This window comes from Coturnix japonica, chromosome 11 (genome assembly GCF_054131305.1).
Source record: "Coturnix japonica strain WE chromosome 11, WE-NBRP24, whole genome shotgun sequence".
Taxonomy (NCBI): domain Eukaryota; kingdom Metazoa; phylum Chordata; class Aves; order Galliformes; family Phasianidae; genus Coturnix; species Coturnix japonica.
The window spans coordinates 25,162,626-25,187,143 of record NC_140673.1 but is presented as its reverse complement, the minus strand read 5'-3'; the positions used below and the strand labels follow the sequence as shown (position 1 = coordinate 25,187,143).

General features: G+C 45.6%; 1 protein-coding gene and 1 long non-coding RNA gene across 7 annotated transcripts in view; one reads left to right on the top strand and one right to left on the bottom strand.

Annotated features, from left to right (window-relative positions):
• Positions 1-8,102, bottom strand: part of PRKAA2 (protein kinase AMP-activated catalytic subunit alpha 2) — a 21,376-nt gene extending 13,274 nt beyond the window's left edge. Inside the window, exons 1-3 of the mRNA XM_015870677.3 lie at positions 7,970-8,102; positions 2,507-2,648; positions 384-477 (exon numbers count right to left, since the gene is read on the bottom strand). Of these exons, the coding sequence (XP_015726163.1) occupies positions 384-477; positions 2,507-2,648; positions 7,970-8,066 (333 nt within the window). The 5' untranslated portion in view covers positions 8,067-8,102. The remainder of the gene's footprint in view (positions 1-383; positions 478-2,506; positions 2,649-7,969) is intronic.
• On the top strand, positions 7,544-24,518 carry LOC107317706 (uncharacterized). Of its 6 annotated transcripts, none has more exons than XR_001556994.3 (6): positions 7,544-7,796; positions 9,797-9,875; positions 10,097-10,209; positions 10,746-10,884; positions 22,957-23,080; positions 24,257-24,518. It is a non-coding gene; the product is annotated as an uncharacterized LOC107317706 (long non-coding RNA). The 6 variants fall into 6 exon arrangements; XR_014932880.1 differs by having other exon boundaries at positions 7,667-7,796; positions 10,126-10,209; XR_014932879.1 differs by lacking the exon at positions 7,544-7,796 and adding an exon at positions 7,972-8,109 and having other exon boundaries at positions 10,126-10,209.

The window sequence follows — 24,518 nt, the reverse complement described above, 5'->3', positions numbered from 1 at the left end:
AATGACTGGGATGGAGACCACACTGAGTGCTCCCCCGCTCCAATGCCCTGCATGCACATAAATCTGCTGCTGAACCAGGGGGTTGGTTAGGCAACCTATAGCTAAAAACTATAGATATGGTGGTTTTCCAAATGTCTTCACTAAGCAAGACATTACCTTGGATATTTTAGTTTGCATATCGAAATACATCATGGAACACTGAAAAAAAATGGCACACATCTTATGTGCAAGGCAAGTATGAGACTCTCCAGATGGGATTGCTGTGAAGCAGCTTCTATTCTGGGCCTTAACCTTAGTTGTCTTCCCTTTAGCAGCCATTTTACTTCAGAACATAATCCTCTTCCCACACAGGAGTTTGGGGCTGACATGGTACTAGCACTTACACGTCCGTGCTTACAGATGTAATCAAATAATTCACCACCAGATACATATTCCATGACCATGAAGAAGTCCGTTGGTGTGCTGATGACCTGGTACCTTCAAAATCACAAAGAAAAAATATATTAATAAGAAAGGGAAAGGCTTTGAAACAGATTACTAGCTTCTAGTCAACCCTTAACATAAGCACATGGATCTTGTGTTTATAATCATTTTTCATTGCTGAAAAAGCCATCTCTTATTTCAAGGGGCACGTCAGGATAATCTTTCACTTGTCTATGAAAGGATCTCTTTCACAGATTGACCCTTTTGCTTCAATCTTTTAAATAATCCTCTGAAATCTCTGCCAGACAACCCTATTGCATTTAGGACTTTCCTGACATTCAAGTTTCCATTTTGGCTAAGATGCGCAACAACATCTTCAGAAGTCAAAACTTCATTAAAATGGGATTGGGAACTGAGTATGTTTGGTTTACTTCATACTGAAGATATAAAAAAGGAGATCTAGATACTACATGGAGCTACCCTTGGAAAGGCATAGAAACAAAGACAAGCACCCCAAAAGATTAACATCATTCTTCAAACATTAAGCTCCTCTATATTCTAGAATTATAAACGTAAAGGAAAGTAAAAGAGTTGCCTCCTTGATGTGCAGATTTACCCTCCACCTCTGTTAAATGATCCCTGAGTGCTACAAATGCACTTCAGTTTCCCATCCGGCGTAACCCGATGGCAATGATCTGAGGTCAAAGCAGCTGTAGCAATGCATAGCAGCACCAGCTGAGGCTCCCTGTGATTTATTTCAGACATACTGTTTGCTTTTGCTATTTTATTTGTTTATTTTTCACAGCTGATAAATAGGCTTCATTTTCAGAGGTGATCAAGTGAACAGGTGACAGTCCCAGTAAAGATCAATGGGATCAGCTTAACTTTTCTGAAGTGTTTTGCTCTTGGACATCTAAGTTAATAGCACTACCATTTCTTGTATATACACATAAAGTGACGAGACACCACAAGGGTTTAAACAAGAACCTCATGTGCCATAGACTCCCCTTCACCTCTTCATCAGTGTATTTCAGGGCTGCAGTATTTAGAGGAGACTGATCAACTGAATTTAATCTCCAGGCTTTCATGGTTTGTTTGATGAATGTGTGTGCAGACTGCAAGGATGCTGGATGAGCAGCCAGGACTTTTGCTGCCTTTTTTTTGTGAAATAATACCAATCTGTTCTCCAATAAATCCACGGAACTCTGAAGTTACTCTAAAGTCAACAGTTGCTGCATGGTTAGTTATTTAACTTAGGGAGAATTTGTTTTCCCTTTCCTCTAAGTCCCAGGTATTTGCTATATCTCATGCCAGTTTTAAGGCTGACCTAAATGTCAACTTATCCTTGCAGTTACCATTCAACAGCTTTCTTTTATAGAAATGCCAAAGATATTATCGAGTGCCTCATTAATGTGAACTGGCTACACAAACCAGGGATTGAGATGGAATCCCAGAGGCAGGAGTGCAGGTGCTGATTTACAACTTAAATTCAGATTCATCAGAGTAGCAATGTTGAAAACTTAAGTCTGAATAATAAATAAAAATATATATGTTCCTTTAAGCAATGGATAATCAGGCCATGAAAACGTAAATCCTATTGACTTCAGGCCAAGGCTTCACTCTAACAGCCTGCTCATGCTGTTATTCCTCAGGCACGATTCTCCATCACTTCAAGTCATGAGATACTGACCCAACAAAGGAGAATCATAGAGACTCCTCATAAAATCCCAACGCAGGAAAGCACAGATCCTGTCTATGCATCTTTATAATGACTTCTGAATGGAAAAGTGGAAGTTTGGGCAGGTTTAGCAGAGCAAACCTTGGTGAGGCTCATGGTTGGTATAATGGCCCAAACCCCTCAGTAGGAAAAACACCTTCCAGAGTTCCTCAATGTGTGGATTGTGCCCCCATGCAAGTTAACAGGAAGGCATTACAATAGCAGCATTTTGGCTTCAACATGCAAAAACCTGACCACACATCTACCACTCTGTACAACCATAAGACATCTCTTGAAAACAAGTCAACGTGTGAAGTCTCTGCAGATAGAGGAGTAAGCTGAACGCATGGCAGAACATCTACTTACAGCTTGATAATATGAGGGTGCCGGAAGAGTTTCAGGTTTTGAATTTCTCGTTTGATCTTCCCAACCACATCCAGGCTGCGTATTTTCTGTCTGTTCAGGATTTTTACTGCCACTTTGTGCCCTGTCAGCTGGTGTTCGCCAACTAATAGAAAGAGGGCATTGCAAAGTCATTACGCGGAGCAGTTAAGATTCATATTGGAGATTAAAGATACTGAGACAGAAGATTTATAAGCTAAAAAAGGCAATAAAGAGTAGAAATTGGGGTGTTTTAAGTATAGTCTGGATATCAGGACTTTATTTTCCTCACCTTTCCTACAGGTACTCTTTCTATATTTTGTGAGTCCTATTCTATGCAGTGAAAGTGGATTCAAACACCCAATAAGCAGCAGGTTTCCAGGAAGCAAAATGATGCACCATTTCATACAATGCCCCAACCAAAAGTGCAGGAATGAGCGCACAGTGTATAAATGACTTCAAAACTAGATTGGAGATGTCAATACAAGGGAAATCCCAATCCTCAATGTGGCAATTTGGGAAAAAGAATAATTAAATCATAGAATCATAGAACGGCTTGGGTTGGAAGGGACCTTTAAGATCATCCAGTTACAACACTTTGTTTCTCTTTGCTTTACTATTTTCCCATTGCAAAGTAGGAAAAAAAAAAGAAAAGAGGGGACTTATGGCCAAAAAAAAAATGCTTAAGTAGATATGACAGAGTGAGTAAGAGGAGGTGGCCATAACCAAAAGTAATTTGCAAGGATTTAAAGCACAAAAAGGTTATGTTGATCAGAGACAAATATATTTAAATGGTGGGGGAGAACCTCCACTGTAATGCACAGGTTGAGTGCATTAAACCCAATAAACCTTGCCTTAAAACGAGACCATCACACTTCTTTAAAAAAAAAAAAAAAGATATAGGGATTTTCCCTGCCCAGAATAGGACTGCGGGATTTGCATTACTAAAATGAATTTCTATTTATACTTTCTCAAGCATGCTTCTCATTTTGATGACAAGCTGCAGGAACACCACGCTGGAGTGTAACAGCCCCAGCAAATTCTGCTTTAAGAAAAGACACAAACCTCAATGTGTGTTTTTATGCCATGCACTTGGTGCGCTCAGGTGCTACAGGGACAAATGGTGACCACAAGCTAGGAGCAGCACCGCTGTCACTGGTGGAACTGCACTAGTTTAATGGTAGTGCAAAATAAATTCAGATTCTGATCCATTTGCTATCAACAGCCTAAATAAGAAAACTCTCTGTGCGTAGGAAGCAAAATTTATAGTAAAGTTAACAGCAGAAACTGCTGGTAAGCAGATAGTTTACATCTGAACAGGTGCTTGCATCTAAAAGGGTGCTCTGGCCACAAGCTGCCCAGTCTCAGGATCTCCAAATGGGATTTTAAAGAAGGTAACATAGGGATGGCTTCCTAAGACTGCGGAGAAAACCTGCTTGCAGTATTCATTTAGGATCTCTAATTATGAATGCTACCCCCTCACTAATAGCACAGAGCAGAAGCTGTTAACAATTATGAGCAAACTCTGTTATTAGATTATTAGACTCAGTAATTTCAGAGCCTCTAAGGAGCTGATCAGAAGCAATGCATGTAAAACAGGAGGCCGGGGAAGGCAGGAGGCAGCACCAGCACCGCTCAGGGCACGCGAGGTCACTATTATTAGCCGCGAGATAAGACCTGCCAGAGATTCTTTCCTCAGTAAGAGCATCCTAAAAATAAAACACTTTTTACTGCTCTTGAAAATAAAAGCACCACTTTGCATGCCCATTTCATCCCTTCGTAATACTCAAACTACCAGATGAAATGAGAATAAACTAAGCTGTGCCGTTCAGATGCAATTTAGGGATTAGCGGAGGGTTGAAGTAGGCAGATAATTCCTCCTGGGTGGTGGCAGGAGAGCACTGAAAATAGTCAGAGGAGGCATTTTCCCTGGTGATCCTTGGGGAGGGGAGAGAAGGGCAGTGTGGGGAGGCTGTGCTGGAGTAACAGCCTGTATAGCGGCATGGGTGCCAGGGGTGCAGCAACCTGCTCGAGTTTTATAAGGGTCCAAAGCATACAGCCATGCAAGGAATTCTCCCCATCTTGTTGTGCTTTGGCCATCAGCTGCCTTGCAAAGATCTCTCTTTGCTGAGGTGGTCATGGCTATGCAGAGCAGAGGCCAGCAAAGGTAGAACAGGGGGTGTTGGGCAACTTCAGCCATCGTCTCCTAGACTTTGGATTTGTCTGATCTCCCTGGCTGGGAGTGCAATAAGCTGCATTTTGCCAGCTGCCCACAATTCATTTGCTCATGTTCAAGAACTGAAACGCACTAGGGCAATGGGGAAACTGAGGAACAGCAAAGTGGCTTATGGCAGTACTAGGAAGAAGACCTTGATCCTTGCCATTCTTCATTCTGGTCAACTCTTCCTGTCCTTGCAACAGCATAAGCTCTGAAAAAATTGGTATTAAACTCTTAGAAGAAAAAAAAACAAAGGTCATTCCTGGAGTGAATAATTATTGTTTTTAATCCCACTGCCCAACAGTTCATCTTCTTTCCATCCATGACAAACAATGTGCAACTCCGTGAAGGCTTTTCTAGCTCAAGCACACCAATAATTAAAACCAAACAGACTATTTTGTAATCCATCTTTTGCTTACAGTAAGCATTAGATACGGAGATATTCTTGTTCTAGTCCCCAGTGGCTTGTTAAGCCTACTTGAGTGTCTTGAGAGGGGGATGAAAAGACAACATAATTTGCTATGTGGTGGGAGTCCTTTAAGCCCTTTGGGTCTTTGGGGACAACGTTTCCCTTTGCTCACAGTCTCCAACCCAGCACACATTGGTGGGACAAGAAGCACTGGGAGGTCCCATGGGCTTAGCCAGGGCAAACCCAACTTTGCCACATGGAACAGGGAAAGGATGCACATGCTCCTCTGTGCTAATGGCACTGTCCTGTGCTGGTACCCAGGCTGGGCAGTGATGATGTCAGGTGGAGATGAGAAATCCTGCTCCTTCCTTCCCACTCACTGCCTAGATTAAAGCCTGAGGGGAGGAGGGAGGGCTGAGTGGCAGTATTAGAAAAGGGATTTGAGCATGTGTCTTGTCTTCTAGTGACAAGTACTCCAGTCAGCTTCCCCGCAGCTTAGAATCAGCAAACTCAGCTCCATTGGGGCAGGCAGAGGGGATGGATTTGACAGTGACTTGAAAGCACTGAGCATTGAACAGAGCCTGTAAACTCCAAAAACTGGCACCAAAGCAGACGTGGTGTGAGCATCCTTAGCTGTGACTGCATCTGTTTATGCATGGGACTGCCTGCATTACTCCAGAACTGGAGGCTGCTGGAGAAAGAAGGGAAGAGATATAATAGGATGAGTTTCTAACAGGAGACCCTCCATGTTTTATTATTTTTATAAGAGAGGAGAAAAAAGATGAGAGATTTATCCTACAGTAAGCTGAGATAGCCATTGAAGTCCTCTGGCAGATGGCTCAAAACCAAGTATCAGCTCATCCCCACAATGCCTACTGACCATGTCCCTCAGTGTCACATCTACCCTGTGTGTTTGGTGCAGCTCAGGAAGCATGGGCAGCTCAGCTTTTCACAAATGCTTTGCAAGGATTAGAAGAAGTTTAGGAAAGGGAAAGCAAAATCCTTCCCTATCAGCTGTGCTGGTCCTTAGCTTAGCCTGAAGTTACAAATGAAATCAATCCAAAGCATATATTTAGCAATGACATATTTGTTCTGTCCCAGTGCCACTTGCTCAGATGCTGTATCACCTTTCCTTTCCTCTTTCTTTCATCTGTTCAGCCTCTTTCAGTTGATCATCCCTCAGTGCAATGTTTGTCTTTCAGCAACAAATGTATAATGGGAATTGACCCCTACTTGAGGCTGAGTAATGGAGATAAACATAACCCAAGAACTGCTCATGGTGCAATGGCCGTGACTGGGATAGAGCTCTTTGTGGGGTGGGATATGCCTGGTGCACTCACAGCACTGATGTGTCCCACTTGCTCCTTCCCACTTCCAGAGGGAGAGATAACATCCTTTCCCTCATTGTTTCATAGAATCATAGAATGGCTTAGATTGGAAGGGACCTTAAAGATTATCTACTTCTACCTCCCTCTGCCATAGGCTGGTTGCCATCTATTAGATCAGTCTGCCCAGGGCCCCCATCCAACTTGGCCTTGGCCACCTCCAGGGATGGGGCATCTGCAATAAGAAACATGCTGCTGATGGCACCACCAAAACTATCATATACAACAAACACACAGCGTGAAGCAATCAGGAAGAGAAGTCTCCTCTCCCATGTTTCCTGCCAAACATGATGAGCACACCTGAAAGCTCATTAGGTTAAAACAGTGCTATTCTGCATTGCTCCAGTCAAACTCTAACTGGAGTTAAAGGGGGAAAATATACACGTAGAAAAGCTGCTAAGCCACAATGGATGGAGTTTGGAAATCTTTTTATGTTATTTTATATGTCCTTTGGAAGTCTGTTCTTAACCAATTGGGTGATATATGGTGTTGGGGGGGAAGGGGGGGAGATATTCACGCTACTCCTGAAGGGTCCTTAAGGAAATCAGGTTGTTGTTAGCAGGCTTCATTTGGTCTGCAAGAAAAAAGAAATCACCTTTGGGGCACTTTTTGAGGTCTGTTGGTACACAGGAGCGATTTGAATGGTCCTTTCTTTTAGAAGTGTTTATCCTGATAATTCTTTGGTTGGTAAATTCGTGGTTTGGGATTAAACATAGCAATATATTTTTAGGGGGCTGATTAATGGCCACAGGTGGATTTAGCTGCAGTGGTTAAGGTGTTTTCTCTGCCCTGCTGTCAATCTGGGGTTATTTAGATACGTGGGCAGGGGACAGCTGAGCAGGATGGGGTTCCACTCTGCCCCCAGCACCCAGACCTGCTGTCTGCTGGGAATCACAGCTCCTCACTCTGCTTGTATCACACGTTTGTGTAGAGGTGTTTTGTTCTTTTGTTTTTGTGGGGCTTGTTAATATCATGACTCGGGGGGAAAACGTGCACATAACGGTAGAACTGAAAGGAATAGAAATCTTTGCATCGGGAAAAGCAAAGCCAGTGCCTGGCTTGAGTGCGAGAACCATCAACCAGAGACATCCATCCCCGCGTGGCTCCATCGCTGACACCCCCACCCCAAAATGGGTGGGGGCAGCAGCGGAACCTCCTCACCCCCCACCTCCCAGGACCGAAGCGTTCTTCAAACAGCAGCGGAAAGTCACCGGCACCCGCCCCCCCGCATCACCTTCCTGCCGCCGAGGGAGGAAAGTTTCGGTGGGTGCTGCCCTGGGGATCATCCTCAAGAGCTGCCCAGGACGCCCTCACCCCCTCGCCCTGGGAAGGGGTCACATCCTCCCTCCCCACCGCCGCGCCCCGCGGATGATGCTCGGCACGGAACGGGTTCCCCCCGCCCTCCTCTCCCCTCCCCTCAGCCCTCGGTACTCAACCCTTGACTTTGCCGAAGGTGCCGACCCCCAACGTATCCCCCAGCACGTAGTGGCCGATCTTCACCCTCCCGTCGTGCTTCTGCTGCTTCTCGGCCATCTTCGCCCCCCGGCGGAGGACCACAATGCGCAGGGCCGGCACGGTATAGCACGACACAGCTCGGGTCGGCACGGCTCGGATCGGATCGGGCGTGCGCAGCGGGGAGCGGCGGGCCGGGCCGTGTAGGGTGCACGGGGGCGGGGATGGGGGCAGCTAATGGGGATAGGGATGGGGATGGGGGCACCTCCCCGGGAAGCACCCGCTGTAGGGTGACGGTGGCCCCAGTGTTTGGCACCTGCTTGGGAGTGACACTGAGCGCTTTTGGGGTGGAGCCTCCGAGGAGGGACGCTGCCCCTAGGGTGTACCCTGCATTGGGGTGAGGACGTTGCCCTTGGGGTGCCCCCGCCTTCTGGGGTGTGGGGTCTGTATGGGGGTGGAGAAGGTGGCAGCCTCCTGGGGGTGCTATCTGGTCATAGGGTGCACCCCCTGATGATGCCCCAAGATTGGGGTGTACCTGTTCAGAGGATGTCAAACCTGCCTGGGAGTGCACTCATTTGGGGATGCCACACATACCCGGGGATGTCCTCCTGTTGGCACACCTTCCATGGGCTGATCCTCCCTCATGGCGTAGCTTGGGGTTATACACAGCTTATGGCGACACTTTGCATGGGATGACCCCTGGGAGGGCAATTGCATCCAGTTCATAAGATACAGGGATGCTGCTTGGGCTGGGAGATGGGCAGGTGGAAGGGAGGTGGCAATGTGGGTGCCTCCTTGCTGCCCTTAGCCCTGAACTGCAGGCGGGGAGAGATGGAGACGCTGTGCATGTGGGTAAGCAGATGTGTGTGGTTGTTTTGGGGTGATGGTGGTGCCCACTGTTTGCAGCTGTAGGGATGTGGTGGTGGCTGAATGTTTGCACTTGGCAAAGCGGCAACAGGAGCCCCACGGGTCTGTAGCTGTGGTAGTACAAGGGAACAAAACAGATTCACAGGGAAGAAAACATGAACACATCAGTAGTGCAGCCAGCTGAAACCATCTCCACACCCTGGCAGTGCTGTCAGCTGCTGCTTCTCATGGGCTAACAGCTCATCCTAATGATGGAATTATCCATTCCTTTGCATTCCAGCCACGGGACAGCCCACAGTCTGTTGCTGTAATGTTGTAAATTAGATAATAACACGGCTTTGTTAAGTGGGCTGATTCTTCTTGCTGTAGTTTCTGTCTCATTAGAAATGAAAAAAAAAAAAAGAAAAGCAAACCTGTCCTGAAGGAAACACCCATTCAGCAGCCCCAGCTCTCTCCTGTAATGAATATTTCCCATTTTACTTGTTAAGACAGCTGTAACCCCAAAAGAAAGGCAATCCACACTCTAAAATAATAGGGCTGTTTGAGAAACCGGAATGGGAATATGTGTTTAAACAATAGCTGTGTGATAAAATAATGACCAGCCTGTGCAACTGTACTGCCATAAATAATAAAAAAGACAATTTAATTCAACAAATCCATTAATATAAATAAAATAGCGATCTCGGGGTAGAAACAAGAAAGTTGCTGTGATATAAAACCACGCGTAGTGCAATGAAACAGTATCAGCTCCATCAGAGCAAGAGATGTGCATCAAGGCATAAGAGGAGTTACAAATAACAATATGACTGCCTTATCTAAAGTGCACTATCTCCTGGAAAGCTAATGAAAACCCGGCAGGGTCTGTGGGCAGCTATGGGCATGTCCATCCATGCAAACTTCTACTGAGCAAAATCTCAGCAGCTCTCTTTGCTTTTTGCACACAGGAGCTTGTGGGGTTTGTTTGATCTCTGCTTCCAGTCTTGGCAAGTCCTGACTGCCTGAACGAGGCACCGCAACTAATAGGTGAGAGCATGGATGGTGTTGTTGTGGTGGTTGAGCACTCATGTTGAATGGGAGCTGCTGGATGATGTTGAGCTGCTTTGCCTTCTTGTTTGTTTCCTAAATGTTGGTGACTAAATCTTGGAGCAGACTGATGATGCACTGTGAGCATTTAGCCTGTTGGACACATTGACACTGGTAAATAGAAATATTGAGTTAATACTAATAAAGCTTGTGCTCTACAGGATATGCTTCCTGGACTTAACATTTCCAGGATCCCATTGCTCAGTGCAGACATGGCACCAGGAGGGTGAGCCAAGAGCCCAGCATACAGCAGGAACGGAGCCCTATGCCACAGGTGGGGGCATCTCCTTCATTTTCCTCTGATGTTAAATGTATTTTTGTGAGCACATGTGTTTTGTGCACATATATCTGTGCTCCTACCCATCTCATCCAGGCACCTGGAGCTGTGCTGGGGAGGGGCAATGTTGCTAGGAGATGGAGGCTCCGGTGCCTGATGAAATGCTATCTTTATTTTTGGTGTCGATCACATGAAATAGCATTTGGCTGTGGAGCAGGACAAGAATCTCTTCCCGATGCAGAAAAGAAATGTGGACTGGGCAGCTCAGCTGGGAATGGGTCAGGATGCTGCCCTTTCTGGTTCAGGATGCATTTTCCAGCTCAACATGACCAAAAGAAGACAAGGAACACCATGCGTCTATTTATACAGGAGCTCAGGTTTGGGGCCATGCCATCTAACCCATGTAAATGCCCTAAATCTGTGGATTTTCAGCAGGATTTGATTTTCTGGGCTGTTTGGAGGAGATAGTTAATGAGATAATGCAGCAGTGGGTGAACTGTGACACGCGAAATGCTTTATTTTGAATGTTTCAGGAACGACGTGCATCAGAGGCTTTAGATTTGTAACCAAGCAATTTCCATTTGTGTTATGTAACTGACGTTATTTATCGAGCCCCGTGCCCTGGCCAAGAGCAGATGTTGGACTGCAGCATTGGAAATGAACTTTCTGGAGGTTAGTTACTCAAAAACAATCCTGTGATTGGTTTGTTGTGATGTAAGCGTGTTCCAAAAATGTAGTGCACGTGGGCCCAAAGTCTGTGATGGCCTTTTCTTTTTTGGTATTAAGAGAAATCTGGATGGTATGGCGATATATGATGCTCTATTGGGGATGCATGATGTAAACCCACTCTGAGTCAGGGTGCAATGAGTTTGGTATTTCTGTCATTCCCAACAAAGCACTTCCGTAGAATGGCTTGGGTTGGAAGGGACCTCAAGGATCATGAAGCTCTAACTCTCATGCTGCAGGGCCACCAACCTCCGCATTTAATACCAGACCAGGCTGCCCAGGGCCCCATCCAACCTGGCCTTGAACACCTCTGGAGAGAGAGCATCCACAGCCACTCTGGCCAGCTGTTCCAACACCTCACAACTCTCATAGTGAAGAACTTTCCCCTGACATCTGACTGAAATCTTCCCTCCTTCAACTTAAAACCATTTCCCCTTGTCCTGCTATTATCTACCCTTTCAAAGAGTTGACTCCCCTCCTGTTTATAGATTCCCTTTAGCTAGTTAACTCTTTTAGAGAGGAAACTGCTGAAAAGAGGCTGCTTGTGCCCTTCAAAGTCTAACTTAAGGGTGAAATGAGTGATGAGATACCAGATCCCACTAGAAGTCAGCAGCAATCTGTTGCTGTTATTATTTTGTATGTGCTGTGATGGCCTATTTGGGTGTTTGGGATCATTTTTAAGGCAGATCTATGCACGAGTCCTTCTCCTGAAGTCATGGAGTTGAGCTTTTAGGCTGCATCTACAACTGCTAAACACAGTATAGATTTGGGTTGGCCTTTACCGAGCGGAAATCACAGTCTCTCTCTCCCTTCCTTTACAAGTAGAAGGCAGAACTGTTCCAAATCCTGGAAGCATAGAGGGAAAGCAATGACTGTGTGAGCTGCTCATAGCATTTCTCAGCTCCTTGCCAACTATGTCTTCTTTTAGGGCATAATCTGCAAGAGCTGGCAGACCTTCTCTTGGCTTTCCCTAATTAAATCAGCTGGGAAAGGGCGTGCTGGTGAGGAGGAGCTCTCAGTGTGTTCTCACCATTACTTTGCACCCTTCAGTTTGCACTGATGAGGATATTCTCCCTGGACTGATTCAGGAAGATCTCGGGATTTGGCTACATGGTTGATTTACCCTTTTTTGACCCCACTATAAAATGCTGTCGTGGGTCCATTCCAACTTGGGATGTTCTATGGTTCTATGATTCACAGCCTCACAGAATCAGTCTGCTATCTCCTTGCCTTTTTGTATTATTGCTCTGTATCAGTCAGGGTGGAACAGTATGTTCCCCACGTCCACAATGGCCGGGACAAGAATAGGGCTAAAATTAAACCATACACAGATGGTATTAAGTGAAGAAATGCTTGAAACGAGGCTTGGTGAAGCATCAGAATCTGTTATTTGGATGGGGCTGTGGAGTGCAGATGTTCCTGCCTGGGGCAGAGGGATGCTTTGAGGTCATCGAGCGGCTGCTTCACATCCCAACCAGGGCCAGATTTGGGCTCAGCCCCTGTGGGATGCTGGGCAAGCTGTTAAGGGCAATGTGCAATCACAGGCAGAGATGGAGGTGAGCTGAAAAAACCCTGATTCAAGATTCTCACTCAGCTGCTGCCAAGTCCTAATGCTTAGGTGGCTTTTGCTTTATTTTTGTTACTTTTAAGCTCCTCAGCTGGGAATCTGTCAGAAGTCAGAACTTTGGGTTTTAACCCAAACAGCTCCAATTTTACCAGCCCTGACTTGTGGGATGACACAACCCAGAGCAGCTCAAGCTTTAGGGACATGGTTTTATGGGCAATTTTGGTGATAGATGGATGACTGAACTGGATGTTTTTGGTGGTCTTTTCCAACCTTAATGGTTCTAAGTGTGGGTCATTGTATGGGAAATCACAGCTTGAACCTCTGATTAATCAGCTGAGGCAAGTGTTGGGTCAGCTGCGGGAGCACAGGTGAGAGTAATCTAGCTGTGTTCCCAGAAGGGGTGGAGCTCGACTCTACCTCTTCTAAGACCTCATTTAAGGGCTGACCACCACTGAGGCAGCATCTCTTGGAGATTGATCCCCAGTGGAGACTGCCTCAGCTTTCTGGTCAAGGCATTGACATTGGTGAGTTTTCCTTTGCTAATAACCTTTGACTATCTGCCATCATCTTTGTTAACATCTTTATATTAGCCACCCTTACAATCATCCCCTGTGCCTCAGTGCTGGCAACATCTTTGGCATGTCCTGGTACCTGCAGCTGGGGACGGAACTTTGTTGGGGGAATTGAGTTCTGATTCCCTTTTATTTCCAGTCATGGACAGGCATCCTCTTCAATTTTAAAATAAATCTAGATCATTTCTTTTTTGATGGAGCCATAGATCTTCACACTTCAGTTCCCCATCCTCATAGTTCCTTCCTCCTACCAGCCAATGTCTGTGTGGGTATTTCAGCCTGGAAACTCTTCAACCTGCTCTGAAACATAGGTATTTCTTGAAGGCCATGGCACACAGTGGCAGGCTGCTGGCATGGTGGGTTGGCTGTGGGTTGGAGACGTTTGTCCCCACAGTTGTCTGCTCACAGCAGCACATAGCACTGTTTGTGTGTGTGTTTAATGCAAGTGTTGTTTCCCATAAATGCCCCTTTCTGGGCCCAGAGAATTGCTCTCACCCTCTCTCACCTCAGTGGCCAACTGAGAAAGGTCTCCTTCACTCAGCTGGGGGAGAGGGGGAGGATTTATGAATTGGAGAGACGCATTCCTGATGTGAAATGGGCACATTCTGCCTTCCTAAACCTCCCTCCCCTGCTCGGTAAAAGCACCATTTGTGTGGCAAAGAGCCAAGGGTTTTATGAATGTGGCTCTTGCTTTCTCCAGCTGCTAGAAACCTTTCTTGAATATGAATTAAAATAAAAGCCTCGCTAGACACTTTTAGCACTCATAATTCTGCTATTTCTGGTCTGTGGCGTGGAGTTCTTGCATCAGAAGTCATGGTTGGAGAGGCTTGAGTGGCTTCTTTCAAATATTATTAAAGGGAAGAAAACCCAAAAGATGGATGAGTTCAATCTACAAGGACCTGGATGCGATTGTGTACCCAGATTTGACATTTCCCTAGTTATTATGGCACTGAAATCTCATCTCTGCAATCTTTATATAGACTTACCCTTCAGGTACCATTGGGGGTGTGTTCTTGAGGAATTGGTCCGCCCCAGATTTGGTGCTCTAATAAATCAACTAGCAGGGAGAAGACAAGATCAGGACCGCAATCCATGCATGGGAATATCTTAAGAGGTTTTAGGGAAGCATTTTTCATTGCATCGCAGGAGTAAGAGAAAGAGGAAACCATGGTAACGGCCGTGGGCTGGTGGAGCTGGGAGTTTGCAGTTTGCAGAGGGGAGAGGGATGCTTGGTGGCAATTTGTCACCAGGCAAGCATGGGACAGGAGGATGCTCCTGGTGGGTGTGCTCACAGCACTGTGGAAGAAAGCAGTGTTTCTTTTGGGGGGGGAAGGATTTGGACTGCTTGTAGTTGGTGATTCTGTGCAAGGATCTGCCCTGTGTGCAGGGATTTTGGGTACTTTCCTGCTGAGCAGATTTTTGCCTCGCAGGCAGCCAGTGGTGAGAGGAAGAAATCTGGGGAAATGCAGAATCTCACCCACTGGGACTGTGAAGGTAAATCATGAAAATGGGGGTAGGAATGTAGTTATATGTAGGTTGTGGGGTCATTAAGGCAGAGTTGATGCACGTTTCAATTTCTCATATCTTCCTAGACTTCTGCACAACAAGGACAGGTGAAACAGCAACTCTGCCTTGTACATGTGTATGATGTGGCAACAGGATGGCTCGATTACTTTGCAGAAGCAGTAGAGATTATTCTGAATCCCAACCAGATCAGAAATAAATAACATCACCACCCAGAGACCGCAAAGTATCTGAAGGGCATTTGACACCTTTGCATGCCAACCATGCTTTCCTGGTGGGGTCATCTTCTGAGATGAAAAGCTCAGTGTCTGCAGTGGTTGTGCTGAGGCTCCCTCAGACGGATACTCAGAGGTAATTACGTGGCACTCAGGAACCTTTTTTGTCTGTGAGATGGAGGCATGTTGGAGGCTTGGGCAGCATTGTTCATGTAGGTCACCAAGCTTAACAAGGCAGCAATGAACTGCTGCACTCATTTGGGGAAAGGATGTAATTATCTAGAGGTTTTGATGGGAAATAATTGCTAAAGGCTTTGGTACATGAACAAGCTGCCATTGTGAAAGAAGTTCTCAGCTATCGACTGCTCCCCAGGAGCTCTGAGAGCCCAGGTTTACTCCGGAGCAGATGGACAGTGAGCTCCCGTGGGTTATCTTGCTTTCAAGTCTTTTTACAGGGGCAGTAACTGTAGATCTGCCAAAGTGGGGTAATGTTTTACAGTGCAGCAACACAACTGTGTGCCAAAGCCCTACAAGCAGGTTGAGGGCATATAAGTTCTCCAAATGGCAGCACCCATAAGTCTTACTCCTCTTCAACCTGCATGTCTTGCTGCTGTGTATAAAGTCTTAATGAATGTAGAGCCTCACCAAAGGGGCATTACTCATATTTTACTGATCAGAAGATAAACCCCAAATTACACATAATAAAGGTGTTTTCCCTGATTCCCAGGCTTCTGAGCTAAACTCCAGCCAATGCTTTCTTTAATAACTCAGCAGCATATTGGGAAAATAAACCTGAATCTGGCCATCCATGTTAAAAACAAACAAACCCAAAACCTCTTTCATGAGAAATAACAACCTTTTGGCTATATTTTGTGTGTCTAAGTAACCACCACCTCATAACACACTAATGATCTCTAGGCATAAGCAGCAACATTACTGTATAGCAAAGATATTACTGTATTGCTTAGGGTATATTGCATGTTAGTGCATCAATATAATTGTACAGTCTGCTTGGCAAGACTGCTTTTATAAGCAGGAATATAATTTTACTAATGTCTTATTGCAAGTGCGTGAATTAGTGTCGTTTTCCAGCTTGTTCCAATGCATACTGAAAGCAGTAGGTTCTTTTTTTTTTAACATGAATTTCAATGTATGCTGCATCAAGAACTTATGGATCAGCTTGAGAAAGGGGTATTAGAATGATCCTGAAAATATTTTCTGACCAACTCAGATGACATAAGAGGTGATGGAGTGGCAGTGGATCGACAGTTAGACTGGATGATCTTAGTTGGCTTTCCAGCCTTTATGTAGCATTTTTGGCCCATTCTGGTGCACTGTCTAATGAACATCACCTTCACAGCTGGCCTCCCCTTCATGTTTTCTCTCTGGTGCTTAGAGATTAGAACTCCTAATCTGTTTTTGTCATTTCTGAGGATCATCTACACTGTTTCAACCCCCTGTGCTCCATTGGGAAACACTTCCAGTCTGAGTTTGCCCTCCCAAATGTGAGTCTTGGGGCTGGATGGCCACAGGAGTCATACTTGCATCCTTCCAGAAATATTTGCAGACCTGTTCCAAGATGATAACATCAGTTTTTCATGAGCAACTTGTGTAGAAATCAAAACATCTTGACTAAGTTTGCTGGGCCAAGAGGCAAAATCTGGCATATGCAGATGGAAGTGGAATCTCATGAATTTCCCAGTTACACCACCATGTATCACTGCGACCCAGTGACTATGGCAAAGCTACACCAGCAACAAAATGGAGTCTCGTTATGACTCTGATGGTCATAGCTGTTCTGGGATGCAGCATCTGAGAAGTGGGAAACAGCAGCTGAGTTTGACTCTTGTTATTCGGCACATGGAAGCAGAGCCCCACTACATTGTGAGACCATCTGAGCCACACATGTTCAGCGAAGGCACTTCCATTTGGCTGCTATCTCGGAATGGGGGAAATGTGGAAGATAAATCTGAAGGTTTTTCCAGACAAAGGGAACTTATCGAGTAATATTGAAACAGTCGGCTCGGAGCCAAGCTAGGATTTGGCCCTTATTTTGAGCTGAGTAGATAGAAACTGTGGCCAAGGATCAGCTGGAAAACCACTTAACCTTTTCTTGAGATTGAACAGCAGCTTTTGCTGAGAAAGTCTGGTTTGAAATACAAGCATGAGAGAAATGGAGAGCAGTGATTTGTACGATGATGGACAGCACATCGTGTAGGACAACCTACAAACACACCTCCTGGAGGTTGTGCCATGTACAAGCATGTACTCTGATGAGGTACGGCTAGAAAATAAAAGAGGTTATAGAGGGAAAAATGCAGTTTCTGATCTTTTTCACCTCTTTTACTGTACTTTTCCTTTACCGTGCATGGCTCAGATCCTGCTTTAGGCCCAAGGTTTGCTAGGGATGGTGAAGGCAGAAGGATTATATTAATAGAATTCATGCATCCTAATACGAAGGTCTTTTATTTATTGAGTTATTTAGCACCAAACAGCCATGACTTGGGATCCCTTAGCACTGCACACAGCAGTTGGTTAATAAGGGCGCAAACATTGTTTCTGACATGTAATGCTACTATTACTTCAAATATTTTGCTAATATTCTTTAATCTCTCCTTGTGATCGTCTCCTGCGTTTTCAATTATCAGCATTTCTAAATGAAGGAATGTTGGAGTATAGAAGATTAGATAAGGAAACATTCAACATCAAGAAGCTCTTTGCTCAGGGGGAGGGCTTTGAGCGGGACTGTTGTATTGATTTGTTACACCAGAGCCTGTGTTTTATCAGCAACACATAAATCAAACGGTGCTGTGCACAACAATGTACATACAGTTTCTAATAGAGAAAGGGAGCCCGTTTTCTGAAGTGCTTCTGCTAGCTGGTTGACATGAGAGAATGAAGAGTGAGTCTTTTTTTTTGTTGCTGTTGTTGTTTTGTAAATGGAGAATGATGGAGTAGGTCTATGAGAAAAAAAGACTGAGCTCATTTCAAATCCAAGGGAAGCTGCTCTGCTCCTGTCTCCCAGTGATTCATGAGCTGTCATGCATTACAGATGGATCCAGCCCGCTCTGACAAAACCCGTGACCTGAGCACTTCTAAAAACCATGGCACCCTGGGCAGGGTCGTGCATGCAGGACCAGGAGAGAAAGCAGGAATGCGGCTCCTGCAAGGGATAGCCCATTAAGCTGCTGTGTTGCAGTGGCAGCAAAGTGCCTCAGAAGGAAACAAAAGGACTATGAGCTGCAATGCTCCTTCCTGTTTGAGATTTCATTTCATTCTAAAACAACACCTCATCAATTTAAGCCAAGCTTTACTATGACAGTTCAAAGCCAACATAAAATCATAGTGCCTTTTTGTATAGGTTTACCTTATGTTAAACTCTGTCAGTTGCCCCAGGTGAAGGATGCCCAGTTGCTTGTGTGCTGGATGACACTGAGCAATGTCTGCCAGCATCTCCAGCTGTGCAGAAGTTCTGTTTTCCCCCCACCTTATATCCAGACACGCATTTTGGGCCCCCCATATTTCTTCTCTCTCCTTCAGGACAGTGCTGTTGAAGCAGAGAAGGCAAGGGTGTAAATGGGACTACTCATAGTGTATAATAAGCCAAGCAGAGTGTAAATGAGATACGTATTGAAGCTTCAAGCTTGGCATTGCTAAGAGAGCCCAACACAAACCTTCCTCCTCCATGGGGAGGATGTGCAGCCTCCTGCCCTGCATTCTGATGGCTTGGTTTGCCCTCCAGCCCCTCCTCCAACCTCCAGTCTGGGGTCATTGCAGTTATTTCACAAGCAACACCATCCAGCGGGGCTTAAATACACAGCAAGGATGAACTTGGCCTGCTAAGATAATCTATTTCCTCATTAAAGTAAATTAAATTGGGATGGGTAGGAAGGAGAGCAAAATTTAGCCTAGTTTGTCTTTTCTGTGAAAAAGTTAATATGGCACAGTGCCCAGGCAAATTCAGCTTGCTCAATGCTGTAATGCTGTTCTGCAGCTACCAAACCAGACCTGACTTGCACCCTGCCTGAGCCAGGTGAGCAGACATGCCCTAAGGATACGTCTATGCTGTAGGACAGAGTTGAGACCTGGACTTGGTGAAGCAAACCTGAGCTCTTGGCCATCAGGGGTGTGATGTGGGGTGGGTGTCTTTGGCTCTGGGATGGAGTGAAGAGGAGGAACAGAGAGGTGTCCAACCTCAGAAAGTCCTGTGATATATTTGAGGACTGAGGCTGGATGGTGAAAGGGCATTATGGATTGGCACATGCTGTGCTCACTGATGGGATGCTCGTCCCATGGAGATCATGCAGGAAGTCATGGCCAGGTTTCTTTGTGTGAGGGCATGTAACTAGAAAACTATAAAAATAGTAGGAACAGGTAGAACTTGCTTCTAGTGAGAAGAACAACAGAAACTGCAGGTGATGGCTGGACATGATGATCTGGATGGTCTTTTCCAACCTAAATGATCCCCTGATTTCCACCTACAGAGGTTTTTTTCTCTGAGCTGAGCAGTGGACCACGAGGCAGGGAATGATGGCAAGGAGATGGAGAGTGAAGGAAGGCACTGTGGCCAAGTCCAGGTGTGAGGAAGCACCAGTGTTTGCTCACAGCCTGTTTTTCCACTGAATGCTGCCAGCCTCCAGGCTGCTTGAACACCACATGCTGTTTGCATTGCTGTCTATTCATCTGCCCCCCCTCGGTGTCCCCTGGGCTGTGCAGGCTGGGGATAGCTGCAGGTAACTGGAAATGCTGCTGGAAAACAACCCCTCTTGAGGGAATTAACTCTTGCTGCTATTTATTTTCCTGGTATGAATACAGCTCTGAGGATGCAGGAGAGCTTTGCTGATGTTTCCTTCAGAGTTTGAAATCATTTTCTGCCCTAAAGGTTTGTACCTAGAAGAAATAGCTGCTCCCAAGCACCAGGTAACACTGAATTACTACAGACTGCTGTCTGTGTGCCTGTGCCTTTTACATACAATTATGGTGAAACTGCCATCGTGTAAGCAGCGGGCTGTATGAATAACTTCATTATTTATTATTGTTAGACCTAGATGTGTGTTTTCTTTAGATCGTATCAACGCAAGAAGGCACAGTAATAATAGTCTTTTGGCTGCCGGAGAACTAGCCAGGTTTAATTTCTAAAGACCACGAAGCTTCTGAAGCACGGTGCTGTTTATTGCTTTCTTTGTCCAATCAGTCACGGTGGAGAGGGCTCTGCCTTTTCCAGCTGAGTTCTTGTACGGGTGTCCAGTCGAGTTGTGTTTGCGCTCCCTGGCTGGCATCAGCAAAAAGGTCTCTTGTTACAACCCAGTGCCAGGCTATTTTAAGGAGCAGGATTCCCCTTTTATGGAATTATTTTACATGTGAGTTTAACTCCGGTGCTCATCGGCAACTCTTTTCTGTTTCCTTTGCATGGGACATGAAAGCCAGTTTGGGATAGCCATATGAAAGCTGTCTGAGTGTTGGAAACATGAGCAGAAATAGATCAAGAAGGAGAAAGCGATCATGCCTTCTTTCCAAGGCCCTCTATTAGGAGCTGAGCGGATCAGCTGCTTTCAATGCTGGATCTCAGTATTTCGAAACAATCCCAGGGTTTTGAAAGAGAAGGGTTTTGACATTTACTGTTTGGTGTTGGCAGGGCTGGATAAAGGAGATAAAGTGGCCTGTGACAGAGCACACAAGATATCTGTGATCTGTTGTGCAACGAGAGCCAGCGAATCTGCGTCTTTGTGTGTTTAAAGTGTATTTCCTGACATTTACTAGCAATTTTAAAGGGATTTACTCTTTGCTGTTTCATAATCTCTGGTTCAGAGTAAATTTGCAGATTTCGAAGATCAGAAGAGACCATTAATGCCATAGTCTGGGTTTCTGGATAGCTCATCCACCTCACTTCATCCCCTTCTGTCCTGAGCCCAATGCTTTGTGTTTAGCTATCATTCAGAAAGGCATTCAAGGCATGATATGAAAGCAGGAAGATCAACCACTAACCCAACAGTTTGATCCAACATGCGATCATTATCACTATTTAAAATAAAATGGGTAATTTACTCCTCATTTTACTTTGTGTGCCTTTGGCTAGGAGACTTACGCCCAAACATATGAAAGCAAATATTTCCTTAGCTCTTCCAAAATAAAATGAAAGATAGGGTAGATATATATTGCAGTGAATCTGCATGGTTTCCCAGAGAAAACAGCAGCATCCTTTAGTGGTTTGATGCTGTGGTCTGCAGGCAGCCTGAATGCCTTTGTACGGTCATTTGGGCTGCATGAAAGTCCATATCGTACCTTGAACATCATTTCTTCCAGAGCTGTTTCTTCTTTGTATGCATTTCCTCTTAACAGGCTGCCCAAGGGAGGTGGTGGATTCACCATTCCTGGAGGTGTCCAAGATCTGTGGGGACGTGACACTGAGTTACATGGTCAGTGGGCATAGAGGGTGAGCTGGGCTTGGGGATCTCAGATCTCTTCCAGCCTGAATGGTTCTATAATTCTGTGATTCAGCCTTCTGAAATCCAGTGTCCCAAGTAAAATTAAAGCCGCACAGGAAAGTGAAACGAGGGGGAAGGATTGTGCACTTAGGGGGGAAAAAAAGGGTGTTTAACCATGTTCATGGAGATGTGTGGAAAGTGGGAGCAAGCCTGGCTTGACCATTGGCTGCTTAGTGGCTATATTGCAGGTTAATCTGGGAAAATGAACTGAATGGTTCACCTTGAATGAGGAATGTGAGTGCCGTCATTTTGTAATGTGATGCAAACCCAAAGTGCAGATGCCACCACTCCCAGTTTTTGGGCCGAGCTCTTATCGTAGTATCAAACAGCCTCAGTGAAAGTATGCAGAAATCAAACAGGAGAGAAAATCCTTTTCAGAGGTATAAAACAATCTTCTATTGTGAGGAGCTTGATGGTTACTGGTGAGGCTTTCAAAGAAAACAGCACTGAGATCCTCTTGATGAATAGGAACATTAATATATTAGGTATGTATTATGTAAATCCATACTTTAGTGGAGTGTTAGATAAGATAAATGGGAGCAAAGAGCAGGCTTTGAAGGTTGCTTATGCATTGTATCCAAATATCTGGCCTGGCCCTTGCAAGTCATGTGGGGCAGCAATGAGAAGGACTGCAGTAGAAGCTCTGCCCAACACATCTCCATCTTCACACAGCTCTACAATATAGGACTGCTGTGGGAACTGATGAACACCACCATTGCTCTGTGCAAGCATTCTGCTTCAGATGGGTGGGAGCTCAACAGTTCAGGCTGCCCATGTAGACTTACCTGTTTACATCATAAACCACAAACGCATTCACATCCTGCAACAAACAGCTGGGCAGCATCCAGAGGAGACATTCCCAACGTGTTAACTACTGCCAGGTAACTCGTAGACAGTTTGGGCTGCAATCTGGAGTGGAGACCTTTCCTCTGAGACTGCTGCTTATAACGGGGCTTTCATTGAGATCCTGACCCCGAAGCGTCATTAAAACATGGCACATTCTTGACTTTCAAACAAACTGCTGGGAGGTGGCCAGCATGGAGCACAGAGCCGGGTTTTAGAGGGGCTGGAGCTGCGCAGCGATGTGCCACCCCTTTCATTAGCTGCTGCTGACTGTGAAAATGCCTTCCCGGATAGGAACTGCACATAAAGGTGAATTATACAGGCAGCTCTTGAAGGCTCTGCTAATAAACACATGAAAGGATTGGAGGGAAATATGTGAAAACGCTGTTACACTGAACTCGCTTTTAATGCCACCAGCTGGGGGGAGTTAGTATTATTCAGGACTGGGTTCTTCTCGTAATTAACTCGTGTATTCAGTAATTAAGCGCTGCTTTGATTTCACAGGATGGCTCGGGTTGGTCTCCTGAACACGGCGGTGCCATGGGATGGCGGTGCTGCTGTCTATAGGGCAGATGCCGGCGGAGGGCAGTAGATGGTGCTGTTCGTCTCCTTTTAGAGGACAAGGAACCCGCAGCCTCTGAGAGATGCTGGTCTAGGGGATCTGTATCCCAAACTGGGTTTCTATGGTCTTTGCCACACCTTCGAGTGAAATGATGCGGCGTCCTTTCCTCCACTCTGTGCATTTTGGATGAGTTTTTGAGGCTTCCCCCCCCCCGCCTCTTCTAATCATGTCTATTTCTTTCTTTGAACAGTGTTGGAATCCTGTAACCACAGCACATCAAGATGATGAGAACTCAATTAAATTAAGGAGAAACACCAAGATTGTGAAACTTGGCAGTAGGGCAAGAGCTGGTTGCAACACAGGCCGGACTTTAGGTTTGTTGGCAAATTGAACACTGGTGATTGGGATGCCAGGAACAGTTCCCTGACTGCTGATCTACCCTGTGGGTCAATGGGGCACGTTCTTGAGGGCTGACCCTCCTGGCCTGCACAAATCTGCACATCCAGTTTCCCGAATGGCAGAAAATTCTACATTAAGATGACATTTGTCAGCTAATTCTTTCTAAGAAATTAACTGGGCATTCATGAGGCTTAGACTTACAGTATTATAGAATCATTAAGTTTGGAAAAGAGCACCAGGACCAGCGAGTCCAACTGTCAACACATCCCCACTGAGCTCACCAACTACATCCCTCTGTGCCACCCCTCAGTGGCACCAGGGAGGGAAGAATTAGGCTCCTTCTGGATCCCACTTGTATCTACCTCCCTCACTGTAGGGACAGACACAAGCCCAAACTTGGCAAACATTTCCTACCAGGGCAGCCACCACTGTGCATGTTGGATGATGAGGCACCAGTGGGTGCAAGAAAACCCTAAAACCCACAGGGGCCAGGCTGGCAATGCCCCACATCCCTCCGTGCTTCTCAGCCCTTCTGCTGATGTTCTGCAGAAGAGCAGCAGCTGATGGTGCTAAAAATACCCTTGTGCAGGGTAGCAGTGGTTCAGCTCTGGGCTTCCCAGAAGAGTGTTGATATTTCAACCTTGTGACTCCAGCTCAGGCCACCTGATGAGCAGCATGCAACTTTGCTCTGATTTCCCCATTTGGTAGGGAACAATCTCAGTAACGGACGGATAAGTCAGCAAACAGCATAGTTTGCTTTCTTATTTTAGGTCTTCCATAGACATAGACATGAATGACTTTGAAATACAGGCAACACCTGGTCCTTCCCTGCTGTCACATTGTCCCCTTGACAGAAAAGCAAAGGAGATTCCTATATAAAACCCCTCTGTAGGTCAGAGGAGGCAGCAGTAAATGTATGCCAAGCATCCAACCACTGCAACTTCACTTTGCCCATTGCACCTGGGGCAAAATGAGAGGGAGTCCCCCAATCTGTAAAGCTAACCCCACAAAATACCCCAGGCACCAGCTGAGAGCACTAAATGTCACTGGAGTGCTCTGTTCCCAAAGCAAACCCTACTGGCACATCCCTCTGACACGTTCTAGAGAAGAAAAAGTAAAACCAGGAACTCTTTGACTTCTTTTTTTTGCAGAACTCTGACCTTTTGACCTGAATCACGACGAGTGGTTATGAGGAAGGGCTGCTCTCACTACTATAGCCATGCAATGAACAGATTTCCACAGGGTGGCTGAAGTTGTGTCCTGAGATATGAGGGATGCAAGCATCCTAACCCTGCTCTATTTTGTACTACAAGACTGGTCTTAGAGGAGAGGAAAAGCTGAGCCCTAAAAGGGAGGCCGGTGCGTGGTGTATCCAATAATTGCATTTATGAATAAACAAGTATTACCAATGAA